The sequence below is a fragment of the Chaetodon trifascialis genome, chromosome 17, assembly GCF_039877785.1.
Source record: "Chaetodon trifascialis isolate fChaTrf1 chromosome 17, fChaTrf1.hap1, whole genome shotgun sequence".
Taxonomy (NCBI): Eukaryota; Metazoa; Chordata; class Actinopteri; order Chaetodontiformes; family Chaetodontidae; genus Chaetodon; species Chaetodon trifascialis.
Window position 1 is genome coordinate 5,820,861 of NC_092072.1, and position 18,026 is coordinate 5,838,886.

Genomic DNA, 18,026 nt, shown 5'->3' on the forward strand with positions numbered 1-18,026 from the left:
CGGTTTTGAATCTAAGGTGCAAATGTTTTTCCTTATGTCATCCTTCCATCTGTATAAATTGTGAAATTTCAAAAAAATCACACGAAAAAGTCACATTTTAGCGTTACAGTTCATTGTTGACCACAGGAATGGAAGTAATAGTAGTAGATAAAAAACAATAAAAACATTTCTTCACTTCAACGTCAGTACCACAGCAATATGTTATTGTGCTTGTCTGAAGGTGAAAACTGATTCATGACACCTGAGCAAACACTGATGAAGACCATGGGACGTGGTTAAAAAACCTTGGAAAGGTAAGTGGACCTTGAGTCTGGAAAACACACACAAGCACTTGTTTTTATCTTTGTTTGGCTTGTTGGCCTTTGTAGAGGCCTTCTTGTTGAGGGAGTGGATATCCGATGATACACCCACCACAGAGTAATTTACTTTGGCACAAATTTCAACTTTCCAAGGTTGGAGTTGGAGCGAGTGTGGGCTTCGGCTCGAGCTGATTTAAATTCAGGATGCGCGTCGGCTGGTGGTGAAATAAACAGAGTGCACTATTAAAAAAATATAATTTCCTGAAGCGTACCCGGATTTGTTTTTGACAGCCTTGCTTAGGTACACAGAGTGAATCACAATCAGAACACCTGTACGTTACCTGATTCATTAGTTCTGCAGTTGATGCCAACTTTGTGCAGGTGATGTTTATTCATTCAGTGACACCGCGTCTGAGAGGTGTTGATACAACTCTGCGGTGATTCTTTCAGGCCATATTTTGTCATGTTTTAATTTGAGTACATCAGTGCGTTGCTATTATTAACATCGGGGCTCCATGTCAGATTTTTGCTCGTTAAAATGTGTAAAAACAATTATTAGATACTATTCGAACATACAGTAGCGAACACATATTCCCTTGTATCAAATGTTTAAGTCACACAGCTTAAGAGCTTTACTGCTTTATATAACATTTATACAAGCACAGAGATCTTTAAACTAAACGTACTTTTTTAACTTTACGGTAAACACTACCAATATTTCCATGCAGTTTGGTCATTCAGGGAAATGTAACAAAGTGCTACGAGAAAACTACTTTTCCTTTTTTTTTGACATCGTATGTGCATGCGTGTTTTACTACACGTGTACGACCATGAGCGAGTGTACATTACCCACACTCACAGTCACTGAGTACAAGTGCAAAAGTACACTGCCAGAAGGCTGTTCTCTTTCTATGTGCAGATGAGTAGACTAGAGAGCAACGAGAAAGCACCACAGGGACAAAGAGCTTGTATCTCAACTGTGTGTCACTTTTTATTGGAACAGAAAGAGCAAGGAGGTCAACGGTACAAAAAAAAAAAAAACAGAGTGAAACGAGGGTGTGAGGGTTGGTAGTTAAGCAGTGAGCGGTCACTTGGCGCCAGAGGTGAGCTTCTCCAGGTCATGGATGCCCTCCTTGTCAATCAAACGGACGCTGAAGGAAGGAAGGTTCAGGATGAAGCGCTTGTTCAGCTGGAGGAGGGAGAGGGAGACAAGACAGAGGAAGAGATGTTAAGATGAAGGCGCAAGTAAGCAGAATGGATGCGGAATCAAGGAAAACACTAACAGGAAAACAAAGAAGCAGAGTGATAAAAAAAAGTGGGATACTGACTATTAAGGCTAAAGGCCAAACCGCAGAGAAACGTTTTCAGACGTGTTTCTGACGCCCGTCACAGATCTGCTTCTCTTTTATCAAATATATCAATCCACAATGACTCCCAGACACCCTGCGTTTATTTACGCTCAGGGTCTGTGTGTTTTCTCTCTGGCGTGCTTAGTGAAGCATAATCTCCTCAGACAGCTGTTTAAATCACACAAACCTCCCGCTGTTTATATGTTGTGAACTTATTAACATTATCTGTAATGACTGATCAAAGCTCCCAGTGTGAGCGTGCCGGTTTCACTGTAGGCAGAATCCCGTAACATCAATGAGTCAATAAATGAAGCCATGTTGATTTTGTCCTGTTGGAAAAATACAGGAATTAACTGTTTTTGCTCAGTAAATTTCTGCTGTCGGTCAGTCGGGTGAAGACAGTTTGACCTGCAGCTGTCCTCTCAGCTCCTGCAGGTCGGAGTCAGAGTGGACTGAACGCTCAAACAGCGCTGCTCACGTCTCGCTTTTGACGTGGATTCCCAGGAATGAGAGTAAATCCCAATTGGCCAAATTAGACTGAATCGTCCTCCGTTACAGTAAACGGAAAAATGTTAGGCTACTGTTGAACTTGTTGAACTCACTTCCTCAATGCACTTCTTCAGCAGATCCACGGCCTCATCTCGGGTCAGATCTACGACAAAAAAACGTGAGAAAATGAGGACGGTGGAGACATATTTTAGCATGAAATTAAGACAAAAGACATCTTGTATGAACAGAGAAATGAAGTTGCAGTGTGGTGTTGGGGAGAAAGGCCTCATGTGGACGCCTTGTGAGGAAGAATAATGAGAAAAATGACACTTGATGCGACCTTGTTGGATTCATCAGCGATATTTTCACGACGAATCACAGCAGAGTTAACACACAAGTTGTTGTCTTGTTCCTACTGTAATCACTTCCCATCAGGTAAAATAATTCTACTTAACAAGACCCCTCCTGCCGCCATGAGTCTGTACCATGAATAAAGTGTGAATCAACTCCATAACCTCTGCACTGCACGCTCTCCAAACTCGAATCACATTCTTTATTCGTCTCTCGTCTTCGCAGTCAGCCTCACGGGAACAATAAAGAGAAAAACACATGCATGAGGCATTTCTCTGCACTGACCTGGTCTGTAGTGCCGGTCAAGAATGGAGAGAGTGAGGAAGGCTCCGTAGCCGTGGGCAGCGAAGGGGGCCTTGGCCAGGGAAGACAGGTAGTCCATGTAGTAGAGACCAGGGCCGTCTGTGTCATCGTAGCCCGCTAGCAACAGGTTCACATGATATGGAGTCTGGATACAGAGGAGAGAGAGGAGGATTAATATTTACATCCACAAGACAGGTTTTTACAAGGTGCCAGTCTGGGATGCACGCTGATCAAATTCAATGCTACTCCTGGACAGAATTGGGTTTATAATCCCATGTTTTGGTTCACAAAGAGACTCAGGAGCTGAAATGAAACCACTTGAAAACATGTTTAGGCAGAAACTGGAAAGACAGTCGACTCACATGCTGATATCTGGCCGGTATTAGACGTAACCCAAAATAAAGCAGCGGCCTCCTTTTTCTTAAAATGACAATATTTGCTCTTTTTTCAAGGCACTGCTCATTACATGCAATGCTTTCATGTCGTCACTGCACCCTGCACTGGTATCGGTCAACATGGGCGTGAACATGTCCAGCTAAACGCCTTTTTCAGAGACGTGTACCATCACCTGGTGGGTATGTGTTACTGACGAAGCCACATATATGAACACCATTGTATTCTGAACAGCCATCAGCGCATCATGTAGCACATTTAACACCATCAGACAATGTCTACACCTTCTAACTTCTGAGTGAATGTACAGAGCGACAATTCAGCCTTACAGCTGCAAACGACGCAGGGTCGTACGGACTCGAGGCGCTGCGTCGACCAATCACACACATTCCTGCTGGATTACCGTGAGTGCAGGAGTAAAGCAAGAAAGATAAAATCTTTGTTGTTGTCATAACTTTCCCGAGCTGTATAATCCAGTTTGACGGCACATAGCGGCGACATTAACGCAGCATAAACAGAGGGGTGAGAGCACGGGGAGGGGTCGCTGGAGAGCGGTGGAGGGCGAGGAAAGGTGAAAGGGCGTCACAGAACGGACGAGGTAAGTGTGTGAGAGTGTGTGTGTGTGTGTGTGTGTGCGTGTAGGGGGGAGATCAGGGTGTCTATGGCAGTGTGACATCTGCTAGGAGTCAGCACCCCTGTTGCCCCCTCCATTGCGCCCGCCCGCCCTCCCTCATCATCCCTTCTTCTTTAACTCCCACCCTCCTCCCCTCTCCGCCGCCTTCACCCTGTGCCCTGGAGTAGCGCCAGGGCTCATTAAAAACTTCTAAAGTCGTTTCTCTTGCCCCTTCCTCCCCCCGTTCTCTCTTTTTAAATTACATCTTTTACGCTCCCAGCCTCTTCTCCCTTCTCTTCCTCCAAAACACTAATTTTCTCTCCTCGTTGTTGCGAGCCACTGTTCCCCCATTTCAAAAAAATCCCTTTAAAGCCAGACAATTTTGGGGGATTTCAAAACAACTTATGGCCTAAATTCTTGACGGAGGTAGAAGCAGTGCAGCGGTTTTGATTAAAACGCAACAAGAAAAATATAATATTGCATTCTCTGTTGTGCAGTGAGGCAAATGTGATTCATATGACGGCGGGCGAGCTGCGATCTGCACACCTGCCCTCTCATTTCAATTTATGTCTCGGCCGACCTGCTTAGTTCTGTGACTTGTGTGTTAGCGCTACATTTGCCACAAGGGCAATTATGATCGTTATGCTCCCTGTGGAGTCGGCTTTAGTCTGTGTTAACGATGGTTCTGAATGCACGCACGTACGCACGCACGCACGTACGCACGCACGCACGCACGCACGCACGCACGCACGCACGCACGCACGCGCACGCACACACACACACACACACACACTAGAGAAAGTGTGTTTGTGACTGTACACAACGGGCGTGAATCTCAGGATGAATATCTTATTGTGTGTGTGTGTGTGTGTGTGAGTGTGTGTGTGTATGCTTTAACTCCTCCGTGAGTCTGTGAACGCCCCAGTGGCGTCACCCCCACCCACCAGACACCTGTCTCACTGGTTACAATGTAACAATAATATGGACTTGGCATCAAAATAACCTTCGTTTCCCATGTCACCTCAGCGGGAACCAGGCGCCTTGTTAACCCAGCCACCTGAACTCACACCCAGGTTCACATGCAAACAATACACATATGTTTTACCCCCCCCCCCCCCCAATGTGGCTCTCGCTCTCAGCCAAACAAGGCGACCGTTGCGCTGCGAAACAAAAGCTTCACCTGTGCGCTGCCACCGCCGCCTTCAGCAGAGGCAAACCTGCTGCACTTGCTTCTGAAGGAACAGTTTCACATGTTGGAAAATGTCCTTATATTTGTGTCCTTCCCAAGAGTTAGACAAGGAGATCAACACAGCCGTCATGTCTGTGCGGTTAAATGGTAGCCGAGGCCATCAGCCACTTAGCTTAGCTTATCTTAGCACAAAGACTGGAAACAGAGGGAACGGTTAGCTACCATATGTGTCTTATACGTTTCTATCAAATCAGATGTCTCGTAATCCATCAAATGTTTAATCAATTAAACGTTGCAGCTCTGGTACCAATCTGAGCTTTAGAGGTGCTGGCAGAGGCATTGTGAAGCTAAGCTAAGCGGCTCCTAACCCGTCACGTGCAGTGTACAGACATGACAGCCGGCTCAGTCCTAACAAATTTCCCAAAATGCCGCATTGCTTCCTGTAAGACATCCAGCAGTGTAGGATTCAGAGCAAAAGCAGCTTCGGTTGTGACATAAATTAAGGTCAGGCCGCTCAAAATCATCACAAACTCGTCCCCAAACTCTGCTCCTCCACGTTCCAGCACTCCCTCCTTCCTCTCTTTCCTCCCTCCCTCCCCCTATTTTTGCACCCTGCCCCGGGGCATGTTCCCTTTATTGGCATTTCTCCTCAATCTGCTGTATTAATTGTTCATCTGTGCAGGAGCTGGGGAGCCGTGTGCAATATGGCGCCAGTAATTATTTGTGCCCATTGTGTGCCCGCGTTAAAAAATATCTTACAACCCCACATGGGGCCGGCTGTAGACCACCGCAGCACGGAGGCTAACTGTTGCTGCGGCCTCATCTGAAAACGAACAGCTCAAACTTTACAGATTGACGAATTCGACTTCTTCAGCGCGCTGCAGAGCAAACCACCTCTATGCTGATGACTGTAAGGCTTTTAGGCTTCTACATAATCTCCCCCCAAAAAAATCAAATGTGATATTTATAAACCATCTGCCTCCCCTGAGTTTTGCTGTATCAATTTCACCTCGTGTCTCCGCCTCCTACGCCAACCAATCCTGCTGAACTTTTTCCACTAGCACACCGCTCTACCTGTCAATTCAATATCAATTCAATCTGCATTTATACACTTTTTTTTTGGCAAATATTAAACTACATCAGACAGGAAACTTAAGCAAATAGAGGCAGAGCAGCTGCTGAGTTTGTATGCCCCTAAAACTTTGCAGTTGTTGTTTTGCTTTGTGGTGAATTTCGTGTGTATCATTACTGATATGCATGCAGCAGAGTCGAGGCCTCAGGTGATTATGCTTACCGCTAGGTTTTTTTTTTCTTTGTCTCCTCTCTAAAGCTTGAGTGAATGCAGTACTCCAGAGGTTAGTGGAGTTGTTTTTGTGGACGGCAGGCTGGTAAGCGCACAGTCGTATGTGAGCCGGGTTTCGCTTCCTCTGCGCTGACATGCTCGGCTGACTTTAGCTAACTACACCTCCCGGAGGTCTGCAGCCACTGGGGTATGACATCTTTCAGACTAAAGGACTCATCTGTAATTTATCCTGCAGGAATAAGGCCATCAGAATTAACAATATACCACTGATTAATTTATCAGCCAGTGGTTTTTAACCTTGGGGTTTGGACATGCCAGTGGGTTCACATGATGATTTTTTTTGGGGGGGAGGAGGGTTCAGAAGATGATTTAAGGATGGTAGAAAAAGCAAATGATCTGCTTTTGATGTACAAAAGCAGATCATTATCTTTCCTTTCTGTCTGGGTTAAACTTTAATCTGCGATGATTTAATCAGATTAATTAAAATAAATTCCAACATATGCAGCCAGTTCCCCAGACGAGAGCCGAGCATCGTCTTGGACCACGGGCGCTTTTCAACGATTCAACATAAAATTTTGTTTTAGTCAACAAACAGGCTTAACGTCTGTCTGAGAAAGCAGCTCGTGGTCTGAAAGTTGATCTACGCTGTGCATGTTTTGTGTTTTTTGGAAGTGTTTTGTTTCTGAAAAGTGAACTGCACCACATTAGATCACTGAAGAGTTCATTTTCCTTTAAATGGCAGCAGAAGTGTTGATGGAACGAGTCGAAAGTGCAGAAAAATACGTTTATGCTCTAATTAACATTACATAGGAAGTGATCAGTCAAATTAACTGATAGAAAATTAATCTCCCAACAATTTTATTAATCGCTTCAGTCAATTTTAAAGACAAAAACTCCACAGTGAAACTCTGAAATGTGAGGATCTTCAGCCTCCCTCCGTTTTTCGTTAATCACTGTTAATTGAATATCTTTGGGGTTTTGGGTCTTTGGTCGGATAAAATAAGCTCTTCAAAGAAGACACCTTGGGCTCTGTGAAATTTTGCTGAGCATCTTTTTTTTTCTGACACTTCCTAAACCAAACAATGAATCTATTAATATAGATTGATTGATGGTGAACGTAATTCACCGGTAAGTGCAGCCTTAAAGACGCGACAGTTTAATTGTACTACACGGTTTAAGTAACCCTCACGCTTCAGATGCTTCTTCAAAGAGAAGAATTAGGCAGAAAAACAGGTCAGGCTCGTCGATCTCCTGCAAACTCTCCGGCATATTTGTTCAAAAGTGTTACTTCGAGTTGATATCAAACCATTCAAGACTCGAGCAGACGATTTCTCTCTGTCTCACATTCAAATGGACAACACAAATTACATATTCTACATACTCAAGATGGTTCTGGGGGAAAAAACATCATAAAAAAAAACCTGTTTATACAACATAATTTGCAAATGTCCATGTACTCTGGAGGTTGATGAATGTGAGGAGAGCATAGCTTGAGGAAGGTGTGGGATGCAGAGGAGAAACTGCTATTGCTTCAGTTTCTGAGCACTCCTGAGGACGCAGCATTAGTAAATCCTGCACTCATAAAACCAAATTCATCACCGTGAGGCACAAAAATAACGATACACTCGCAGCTTATGGCAAGACATGAATATAAATGTTATCCTCCACAACACGCACAACCTTGACAGAATAAAACGATCCTGATCCTATAGGTCCCTCTGTGTGCATGCATATTGTATTTGTGTGTATGTTGACTCCTACTCGTTCTCACACTCCAGTCTGTGCAGTGTTGTCTACTGGGCCTGGTTGTTTCCCCTTGGGACCCCCTCTCCTCCTCCTCCTCCTCCCCCTCCTCGTCCTCCTCCTCCTGCTGCTCCAGCTCTACCCCTATCCCCCGTTCGATGTGTCCCACATTCCCTTCTCTGCCACACTAATTGTTTTTTGTAATTATTTTCACCCTTCTGCTATTGTGACAGGCAGCGGCTGCACTGCTCTTAACAAATTAGTGGAGGAGGCACAACGCGGTGCCACGAGAAGCGTCTGAAAACACACATGCCACTGCGAACTGCAAGTTAAGACTGGTGTCACATACTGGGGCTGAAACAACCGGTCAGTGAACTGCTCTGTCAATCAAGAGAACATGAATGGCTGACTGGTCACTTTTAAGCACAAATGTCAAACATGATCTTGTTCGGGCTTCTTACATGTGGAGGTCTGCTGCTGTTCCAGGCCTACTGTGACATGAGATGTAAAATCATTGGATATTTTCTGGACCAAACAGTTGATTAATATATAAAATGACTGGTGGTACGCGGTGCTCAGATTCTTTAATGTGTTCCCATTTTGAACCAAGACGATTGTCACTTTGGATCATTATATTTTAATCAGCTGGAGTTCTTTAACACTGATGCAACGAGCAGTTTGCCACACTTTTGTTTAAGAGATTTGGGGTTTTTTCCTCTAAGCACAGGGGGTTTTCTATGTTGTACACATTGCAAAGCCCTTGTGAAAATATCAGATACATAATGATTGGTACATTCAATCAGACTTGCAAATGGGGCGCGCCTGAACCTACGCTGACCTTAAAAACTTCGTCAATCAACATGAAAGTGGAGAGAAAGTCTTCTTACAACTACAACACAGATTCCAACAAAGCAGAATGTGATAACTTACTAATCCTCTTTGACATACACTGAACTGAAAACAGCACAAAGACAATAAATTTAATGTTTGACCTCATCAGCTTCATTGATTTTTGTAAATATACGCTTATTCTGAGTTTGATGCAGCAGCACATTTCAAACTATTTGGATCAGGAGCAACTAAAGACTGGGAAAGTAATGGAATGCTCCAAAAACACCTGTTTAGAACCTTCCACAGGTAATCAGGCTCATTGGTGACAGGTGATCATTATTAGGTATGAAAGGAGCATCCTGGAAAGGCTCAGCCGTTCAAAAGCGAGGTTCACCGCTTTGTGAACACATGATTGCATGAAGGATATTACTACATGAGCTCAGGGACACTTCATTTAACCGGTGACAGTAAACACACTTAACTTGCAAATGACTGCATTTTGTTTTTCTGTACATTTTACACAGTGTCCCAGCTTTTTGGAATCAGGGTTGTAACAAAATATGCAAGCAATTACTTAATTCAAAGAGCATGTCTCAAAATTGGTTTTAGTACACAGCATAAAAGAACCTAAATCTAGTTGCTGCCTTCCTCTCTGCTCTCTGGTATAAGAGTCGATTTTGCTTCTGTGGGGCTCTGAGGTGTCTGCAAGGCCTCAAGGACACACAGAATAATTTCAAAAAGCACTGCACTCTTCAAGACGTGTTCCACATAAATAAACAAGTCCACTCACAAAAACGCAGACAGATAAATTAGCTGCTTAACGTGCCTGCTCGTAAACCCAAGCTTATGGAAGTGATGAGGGGAAGAAAATGCACCTTTGTGTGGAATTTTGTTTGGCCAAGTTTTGGTATTGAAGGTCAAATTCATCTTATTTTGATAATACACCCAGAGTGACTGTGCAGCTGGGGCGGGGAGGGGGGGCAGCACTGCAGGCTCAGGTGTTGTCATGACGTCTCAAGGGGAGAAACCTCCGTCATCACTCACAACAAGCTGACAAATGTACCTGGCTCTGTCAAAATGCATCTACTGGTTCAGCTGAGATGTCTCAAGATGATAACGACACAAACACGAGACTTAATTCCCACCTGAACTTCAGAGCACTACTCCTACACAGCAGAGTCACGTCATCGCGACAAGCAAGGCATCTGTTGCATTTAAGTGTTCAAGGCAAAACGAATCATTTCAAGCAGAAATTAAAACATTTTTACGGATGAGTAAAACCACCACATATGGCGACCGTCCCTGCCATTTGAAGTGAGTATTACCTTAACTTATGGGAATTAATTTGTGATTCTATCATTTATTCCCTACAGCAAAATGAGATTGCAAATGCTAACAGAGGAATGTAATTAAGTTAAAATAGAAATTAAAATATTTATAGGTATGTTCACTCATTACTCCACAATGAATATGCTTAATTCAGAGGGTGACCACTGGTACAGGGGATTAATTAGCTACTGAGGAAATGTAAAAAGATACTGGTTTTGAAAGTCTTAACAGTGGGTTTGAAAAGTTTGATTAAGCACACCAGTAAAAAAAAAATAAACTAGAAGCGTAAAGGATGGCAACACAAAGCGCAGCAGACGGTGCGCCTGTGCAAGTTGAATCTGCGGAGACACCACAAGGCTGTTCAGCCTCTTTTCTGTGACTAACGGCGTGTCATCGTACTTTCAAAGACAACTTCAACTTCACACAATTACATCTCACAGCGTAGTACAGGAAAGTGTGCTGAAGCAAAATGTGCTACAGTGCTTTGCCGGATATGCTCAGTTTGTCTTCCTGCATTAATGTCACTTTCAATTAAATGTGTTAGTTATTTAGAAGTTTCCATGTGTAATTATAACTGCTCTCTCTCTCCACCTTGAAAACCCTTTTGATTCATGGAAACTGAGCATTTTAAGCGGCTTCTTAAGGGTACCTAAATGTACTGTTAAAGAACATGTGTGTTGATTCGTGGAGATTATCTTGTTAAATAAATACTGTGCGCATATCAACAGGCTGTTCACCAAAGAGCTTATTTCCTCCAGCAAAAACTTTGTGCGACAACTTTTTGGATATCTGGTGTGAGGGCAGAGAGTGCCACAAACCTCAGAAAGCTCACCCACAAAAAGACATATCTTTATGTAATGGTGAGACTCAAACAACAAAGCGTGGCCCTGAACTCAAACAGTTATTGGTTCTGATTATCGTCACATCTCTCATCAAACTGTTCACTAAAACAGGCACAATCTTCCCAGGGCATGACAAAATAGTTCCCACAGAGTAATGGCTACTATCACTACTTTATGGGAGGCTGATGGCTGTTTAATGGGCTGAGAGTAAAAGACCATAACATTTAGTAAAGGCCAGCGCCGACAGGGACAAATTATCTCCAACAAACACACAAATAAAACAAGGAAACAAATTTCTACCGGATGCGTCAAGTGACACAAGCCAAAATAAATACATAAAATTCTCCACTCTGTTATGCGGTCTTTTTATGCTTTGGCTTTGCAAGCTCGGTTGTTTGGACTTTTTTAAAGCCAGTGTTTATTTGATAAGTCAAACTGGATCATATCAGAGTCGGGTATGAACCTCACAAAGCAAATCAGCTAAATCTGTGCAGTTTGTGTGAACATTAACAATTAACTGCAAGCTGGACGCTTTGGCCTGGAGCGTTTTCAGTCTGTCCTGCCGTGGGACGCTGGTGTGAATGTCAACTCACAGTCTGAGCCGTTATATCCCAACTTCATTTAACAGAATTACTGACAGTTTTGATGTGTAAACCGTTAATAGTCTTCACTGTGGCCACAAAGCTGCTCTGCCACTCAGTTAGAGGAGACACTCAAGGATGTTTCTCTGAATAAAACTACACACAGCTGAGAGATCGTATGGTTTAACAGGCCAGTTAATGTTGATAACATCCACATGCTGTTATAGACTGCACGGGGTGAGTATTTAGTGTGTATCATGATAGTTACCCTGCTTCGAAGGTATTCCGCGAGGTTCTTTCGTGTGAAGTTTGCTGCTGCTGCTGGACTGAGTTCATAACCTAATGAAATCAGAGGCAAAAACATGTCAACAAAGCTTTACCAAAAACTGTTTGCCTTTCAATGTGACATTATTGTCGAAGATTAAACAATCTGGAATGAAACTGGAGACTTGTGAGGAGAATAACGGGAGGTTTTAGCCCAGAGTCATCACCTCAGACGTCCTTACCGTTTCTCATTTTGTAGAGCTGGACGTTCTTCTGGATGTACTCTGCAAACTGTACTGTGTCTCCAGCTTCTCCGACACACAGCAGCAAAATCTTCTCACTCAGTTTGAACATCTTGTCATAGTCTGAAAAACACACAACAGAGTTTCTTTATTATGTTTGTGTGCATGAATAAATAAAGGTATAGACTACCAGAACGAGCACGGTTAATTCAACTATTACTTTCACTTTCACTGTCAGAAGCCTGCTTGGTCATCTTTAGCTAACCTTGCCAACTTCAGTTTGATTTTCAAAAACGTACAATGGATTTGACTAACTTATAGCAGTACGAGGCAATTATTCTGTACACACTGTGAAAGGTTATGGACCTAAAAATACCCAAACGGGGCAAAATAGACTGAGAAAGACTTATCCACTAAGCTACTTTAACCTAAAGAATGCTATCTGTGTTTAGCATTGCTAGCAGCTAGTTACAGTCAGGGTGGTTACGTTAAAATGAGAGTACAAGTTACATATTGATATAAAGAAGTAAAAACTTTAAGCAAAACTGATCAATATCACAATCTGACTTCAATGTTGACAACTAAACAAGTCTTTTCACGGGTGTAAATTCGCTAACATTGAATCAACCGGCTCAATGGCTAAAGCTAAGCTAACGCGTTGTCATACCATGTTTCATCTGAATGATGCTGCTGGCTGCAACATTATCCGCGGCGACCAGGACGAAATCGGGTCCCTGTATCCCAATTAAATATTCCATTCTGTATGACAGGTATCGGCTGAAAGATTTTTACAATAATCTGAAATAGCAGACGTATCTTCCTCGCCTGTGCAGATTACACAGCAAAAGTTTGCGATAGTCGGCGCAGGCTGTTGTCGTCACCGGAAACAGCTCTTCTGTCATTACTACGCGACTCGGGCGGGCAATTTGAACGGACTGCTGTTGTCGTGCCGGTCGTGTTGTGATACTGCTGCGTCGACTGTGAAGTTAATCCAAGGGGAATCGCTTATTTCACCCGTGCAACGTCGGTATGAACGAGGGGAAGCCTGAACAAATAATGGTGGAGTCGAATAATCTTAACGGTTCGCAGCGGAGACGTTCAGCGCGGTTGAGCTCTTCTCCTCAGGCTAACGCTAAAACCGACAACAAAATGGCGCTGGCCTCTGTTGCTGTGAAACGCTCCATCACTGTGAGGAAAATAGCACCCAGAAAAACCGTCGCCCCGTCGGAGCACAACAAGGAGAACACGCCGAGACGGTCGGGGCCAGAAAGCTGCCAACAGAAGAAGCCAAAGGTCTCCACGCCAGGTCCTGTTCCGGGCCGTGGAGGCTCTTCCTCGGCCAAGAAAAAGAAGGCCGCTATGCCGTCACCGATCCTCCCCTCTTCACCGCCGCCCCATTCTCATCCCCAGCAGCCCGCCGCGGATAAGGCGGACGCGGTGTGGTCCCAGAAAGTGCGCCGGTCCTACAGCAGACTCAGCGACAAATCCCTCAACAGCCCCGACTCTCGAGATACCATGTTCGGCTTTGAGAAGCTGAAAACCCCCGAGGTGGTCCGGAGGGTCGGTCAGCCCAGGACAGGTCTGGAGGTTTCCGGATCATTGTCTGGCCTGAACTCATTCACGTCTTTGCTCGAGGCGGATGACTGTGGTGCAGCCTTCCCCGAGCCGGACACAAACATTCCCGGAGTGGCTGTAGTGAAGGAGAAGAGGAGGAGGCTGAAGGTCCAGCAGATAGACCCCACAGAGCTGGACGCGATGGCTGCCAAGATGAACGCAGAGTTTGAGGAAGCGGAGGTGTTTGAGTTGGTCGTGGAGTAAACACTGCGACTGAAAGACTGGAGAGATCTCTGATATGTTATTTTCATCACTGACATGCTGAAAAACGCTGACACTTATCTGTGCGCCTCATTGAAGTTTTTGTAGACGTCCAGCTTTTTATATTGTACATTCTGATTCTTCAGAGTTTCAGAAATTTTGTTGTTCATTGAAATGTTCTTAATGACATGAAATGTTCTTAATGACATTATTTGGTGAGGATTGTTTGGTCTTCAAAATGACCAATTATGGAAGCATTTACACAGATTCTGTTTTACGTGTTCATTAGCTGTTCGTAAAGGTCCAGCCGGATTGTTTTTCAGCTGGCTTTGACTGTTTCTCTTGACTTCATCGTCATAAACTGGTCATTGTGCTCATGACGCCTGGAAGGAAAGTCTGACAGTTTAAGATGCATTATAATTACATGTGGAAGCTGCCGTTCATAAACTCATTAGTCGCTGTAAAGGGATTATTTTCTATCAGGATGAAATTGGCTAGATTGAATTGGCATTTTCCTTTTTTTTCTTCATTGTTCATAACATTTGAATCACTGGAAACAGCAGAATTGTGGGCAGCAGTTCAGATGTTTGAACCACCTTTCCACAACATTTTGCACTCGTGTTTGATTGACATAAACATTTGAATATGACTCCAAGACAGCATGTCAGTGGTGTTTTTGGACTATTGCCTTTATGCTTCTTCTGTCCTTTCTTAAACGTAAAAAGAAAATATTTTTGCTTGCTTGTAAATGTAAATAAATACTCAACTAATTACCTCACCAGACTTGCCAGTAGACTTAGAGGTTCTTTCAGTCACAATAGTGTCTGTTTTTACCAAAATCTTTAATTATGCGCAAAAAAAAAAAGGCATCTGTGATTGATTTAGTGATGTCAATTTTAATGAAACCACTAAACAAAGGCTGTCAAAGAGGTATCATACCAAAGAGGTATTTAAAATTTTGCACAGATTTTCCTAAAAAAGAGCGGAAGGTTGGCCTTGTTGTGTTTGTTGTAATATTTAAACAAAATCTCAAGTCGTGTCCCAGCTTACGTCATGAAACACCTCTTAAGAAACAATACCTGTTTGTGTAACAGTCAAAAAGTATTCTGCGCTATAAAATGTGACTGTCGGACGTGCACAGCTCAGATTTTGGGGGATGGCACGTGTCTGATAGCCAAACATGTTGTCTAACAGCACATTCCTGTACACAGCATTGGTCTCCAGTGATTATGTTGAGGCAGACTGAATGAGTGAGTGGGCGATCTGTCTGGATTTAATGAGAATGGTGGACAGGTAAAACGCTGTCCTCTAGAGTCTCTTAAAAGCTGTAAGTGGATGTGTTGCATAATTCCCGCTAACGAGGGGGGATGTGCTCAGCCCTCCCGCCTGCCTCTGACGGTGCAGCCTCGGATAAACTGGTCTGTACGGGTTAGTTTGGCTTTACATGACATGTGATTTAAGGGGATTTTGCAGCTGATGTACAGACAAGCGTCACATCAAAGGAAACCCTGAATAATTGATTGAACATAAATACAGATGTTTTCATACAGGGCACAGGAGGTCGTTGAATCATGAGACGAATAGATTGAACCAGATCTAAACTCAGATCTGTGTGAATATCTCCCAAAGAGTTAAGGAGACTCAGAATCCAGCCAAATGACTTCTTCCTACTCTTCCTACCTCTGGTAGTTTGATTCATTCATAAAATAAATATGGCCGTCAGAACAAAAACATATGGCAAGAGAAGAGTTTCTTAACAAACAGTGGTTGAATGTAACTAAGTACTTTTACTTAAGTACACATTTGAGTATTTTAATGTTATGCTACTTAATTCTTCTGCTCCACTACATCTCAGAGGCAAATGTTGGACTTTTTACTCCACTACATTTGTCTGACAGCTCTAGTTACTTTTCAGATCACACTCTATCATATCCCTCCTCACCTATAAAAAAAACATGTATCTCCAAATGTGGTGATTTTGAACATTTCTGATCAACTGAAGGATGAAGTGTTGTTTCATGTGTTGAGAAAACTCACTTCAGCTGAATACACTCTTTAATAAGTCTCCTGGATCAGCTGGAAAAAACATTGTCACAGCTGAAAACAGGCTGTTCGTGTGAGCTCATGAAACTTTTTAGAGATACGTGGTTCTCACAGGACAGCCACGCTACAAACACATGATGATCTTAGAGAAGATGATGCATTGATGTAGATGAAACAGTTTGTAAAGTAGCTCAAATTATCTTAAACATCTACAGCAGTAAAATGCAACATAAACATTGATGCAGCAGTAATATTAATCAATAGATATCACTGACAGAGTGTTTTACTGCACAATGAGTACTTTTACACCTTAAGTACATTTTGTGGATTACGCTTGCATACTTTTACTCAAAGTTTTGGATGCAGGGCTTTGTGTTGTAGTGGAGTATTTTCACAGTGTGATGATTTAAGTCATAGTTTTGTTATTATTTCGACTAATTTACTCAGGAAGAGTTCTCGTAGGACGTGCGTTCAGACAACATTTAACATTTTAAAGTCTGGCTTCCTTTGTGGAACAATTAAAAAAACGGTTTTGTCGATATTCCACAAAGTAAGCTATCAAAAAAAGGCTTGTTTTGGCATCTGTAATAAACCTCAGCACTGGCAGCAACAGCATTATTCTTCCATTTATCATCAATAGATGAGATTTGGGGATTTTATTCTTTTGATACCATTTAAAGAGTCACGGCTGTCATATTGTAAGATTTGGGAGACCCTTGATGGTGCTGAAGTTTATTAATCTGTACCCAGTAAATCCCTGCTCATAACACTGTAAAGATGCTCTTGTATGTATTTATAAAACTGCCACACCTTTCACAGGCTGTGCTTATTGTAAAATAAACCCTGAAGATCTTTACATCTGAACAAGAGATCCACGGTGTTGCAGAGGATGCTGACAAGTACATCTACACCTGTTATACCAACCTAGAAAAAAACCCTGTCTGAATAAGCTATGAAGTTGGTTATTTACATCTGCTGGGAGCACGCGCAGCATGCCGATAATGCTTGTGAGCGAGAGAGAGACACACAGAGAGATAATGAGTGTGTGTGTGTGTGTGTGTGTGTGTGTGTGTGTGTGTGTGTGTGTGTGTGTGTGTGTGTGTGTGCAGCAGCAAGGGAGTAAATCCACAATTTGTTCACGCATTTTAGGGCGCGCGCAGCCTGCTCTGTTTGCCTCCTCAGGTGCCATTTCATGTTCATACCCTTCATTTGGCATTTCAGCTCCCTGGGAGAGGAGACTTCTTCTTCTTTTTTATTATTATTGTTATTTTCTCTGCAGAGCACAACACATGGTGGCTCGCCTTTTTGTATATTTTTAACAAGGTGCTTCTGCGCTGGGACTTCCAAGCAGAGGCAGGAGGCTGTTTTGTGAGCTGTCGCTGCAGACGCACTTATTGATTTGCGATGCTGCTGCTTCTGCCTGCGCTGGCTTTTGCTTTTGAGTCTGTTCATGCTGATTTTTAGGGAGGTTGGATATTTTACACTCATATTCATATGTTTTTTTTTTCTCCCTCCTCCTCCTCCTCCTCCTCTGCTTTTTTCCTGTCTTTTCTCCCCCCCACCCTCCACCCTTCACATTTCACTCACGGCAGTTGTCGCTGGTTCAGCTTGACTGCTTCGTTAGGGCTCATCATTTGCATTCAGATTAATTATCTAATTACCGACAAATGTCCGGCGGCCACCCCACACTCCGGCTCGTCAGCTCTCAGCCTGTAATTATTTTAATCATTTACTTTCATCTGGAGCGTTCCTGCCATACTCCTGTGTTTAGAGGCCATTCTTAATTACCCTGCCAAGACACTCTTTTCATGAGAGGGAGGGAGGAGAGGGGTTGGTTTGAGGGAGAAGGGAGCAATTGGGTGAGGGAACGTGTGTGTGTGTGTGTGTGTGTGTGTGTGTGTGTGTGTGTGTGTGTGTGTGTGTGTGTGTGTGTGTGTGGAGGAGAAAGACCAATGGGGACATGATCCAGAGGCTTTGACAGCACAGAGGAAGCTCCCTGCTCTGCTGGATGCTCTTTCCTCCCTCTCTTCTTTTTTTCCTCTCTCTC

General features: G+C 43.3%; 2 protein-coding genes across 2 annotated transcripts; one reads left to right on the plus strand and one right to left on the minus strand.

Moving 5' to 3' along the window:
- Positions 1-1,267: 1,267 nt before the first annotated feature.
- On the minus strand, positions 1,268-13,116 carry psmb2 (proteasome 20S subunit beta 2). The gene is made up of 6 exons (XM_070985462.1): positions 12,789-13,116; positions 12,122-12,244; positions 11,884-11,954; positions 2,774-2,936; positions 2,251-2,300; positions 1,268-1,488 (listed from the first exon to the last, which is right to left on the minus strand). Exons 1-6 carry the CDS (start codon positions 12,877-12,879, stop codon positions 1,387-1,389), a joined length of 600 nt encoding a protein of 199 aa, XP_070841563.1. The 5' UTR covers positions 12,880-13,116; the 3' UTR covers positions 1,268-1,386.
- A 34-nt stretch (positions 13,117-13,150) lies between these two features.
- On the plus strand, positions 13,151-14,710 carry cdca5 (cell division cycle associated 5). Its single transcript, XM_070985461.1, has one exon. The coding sequence runs from the start codon at positions 13,151-13,153 to the stop codon at positions 13,937-13,939; it is 789 nt and encodes a 262-aa protein (XP_070841562.1). The 3' UTR covers positions 13,940-14,710.
- Positions 14,711-18,026: the final 3,316 nt, after the last annotated feature.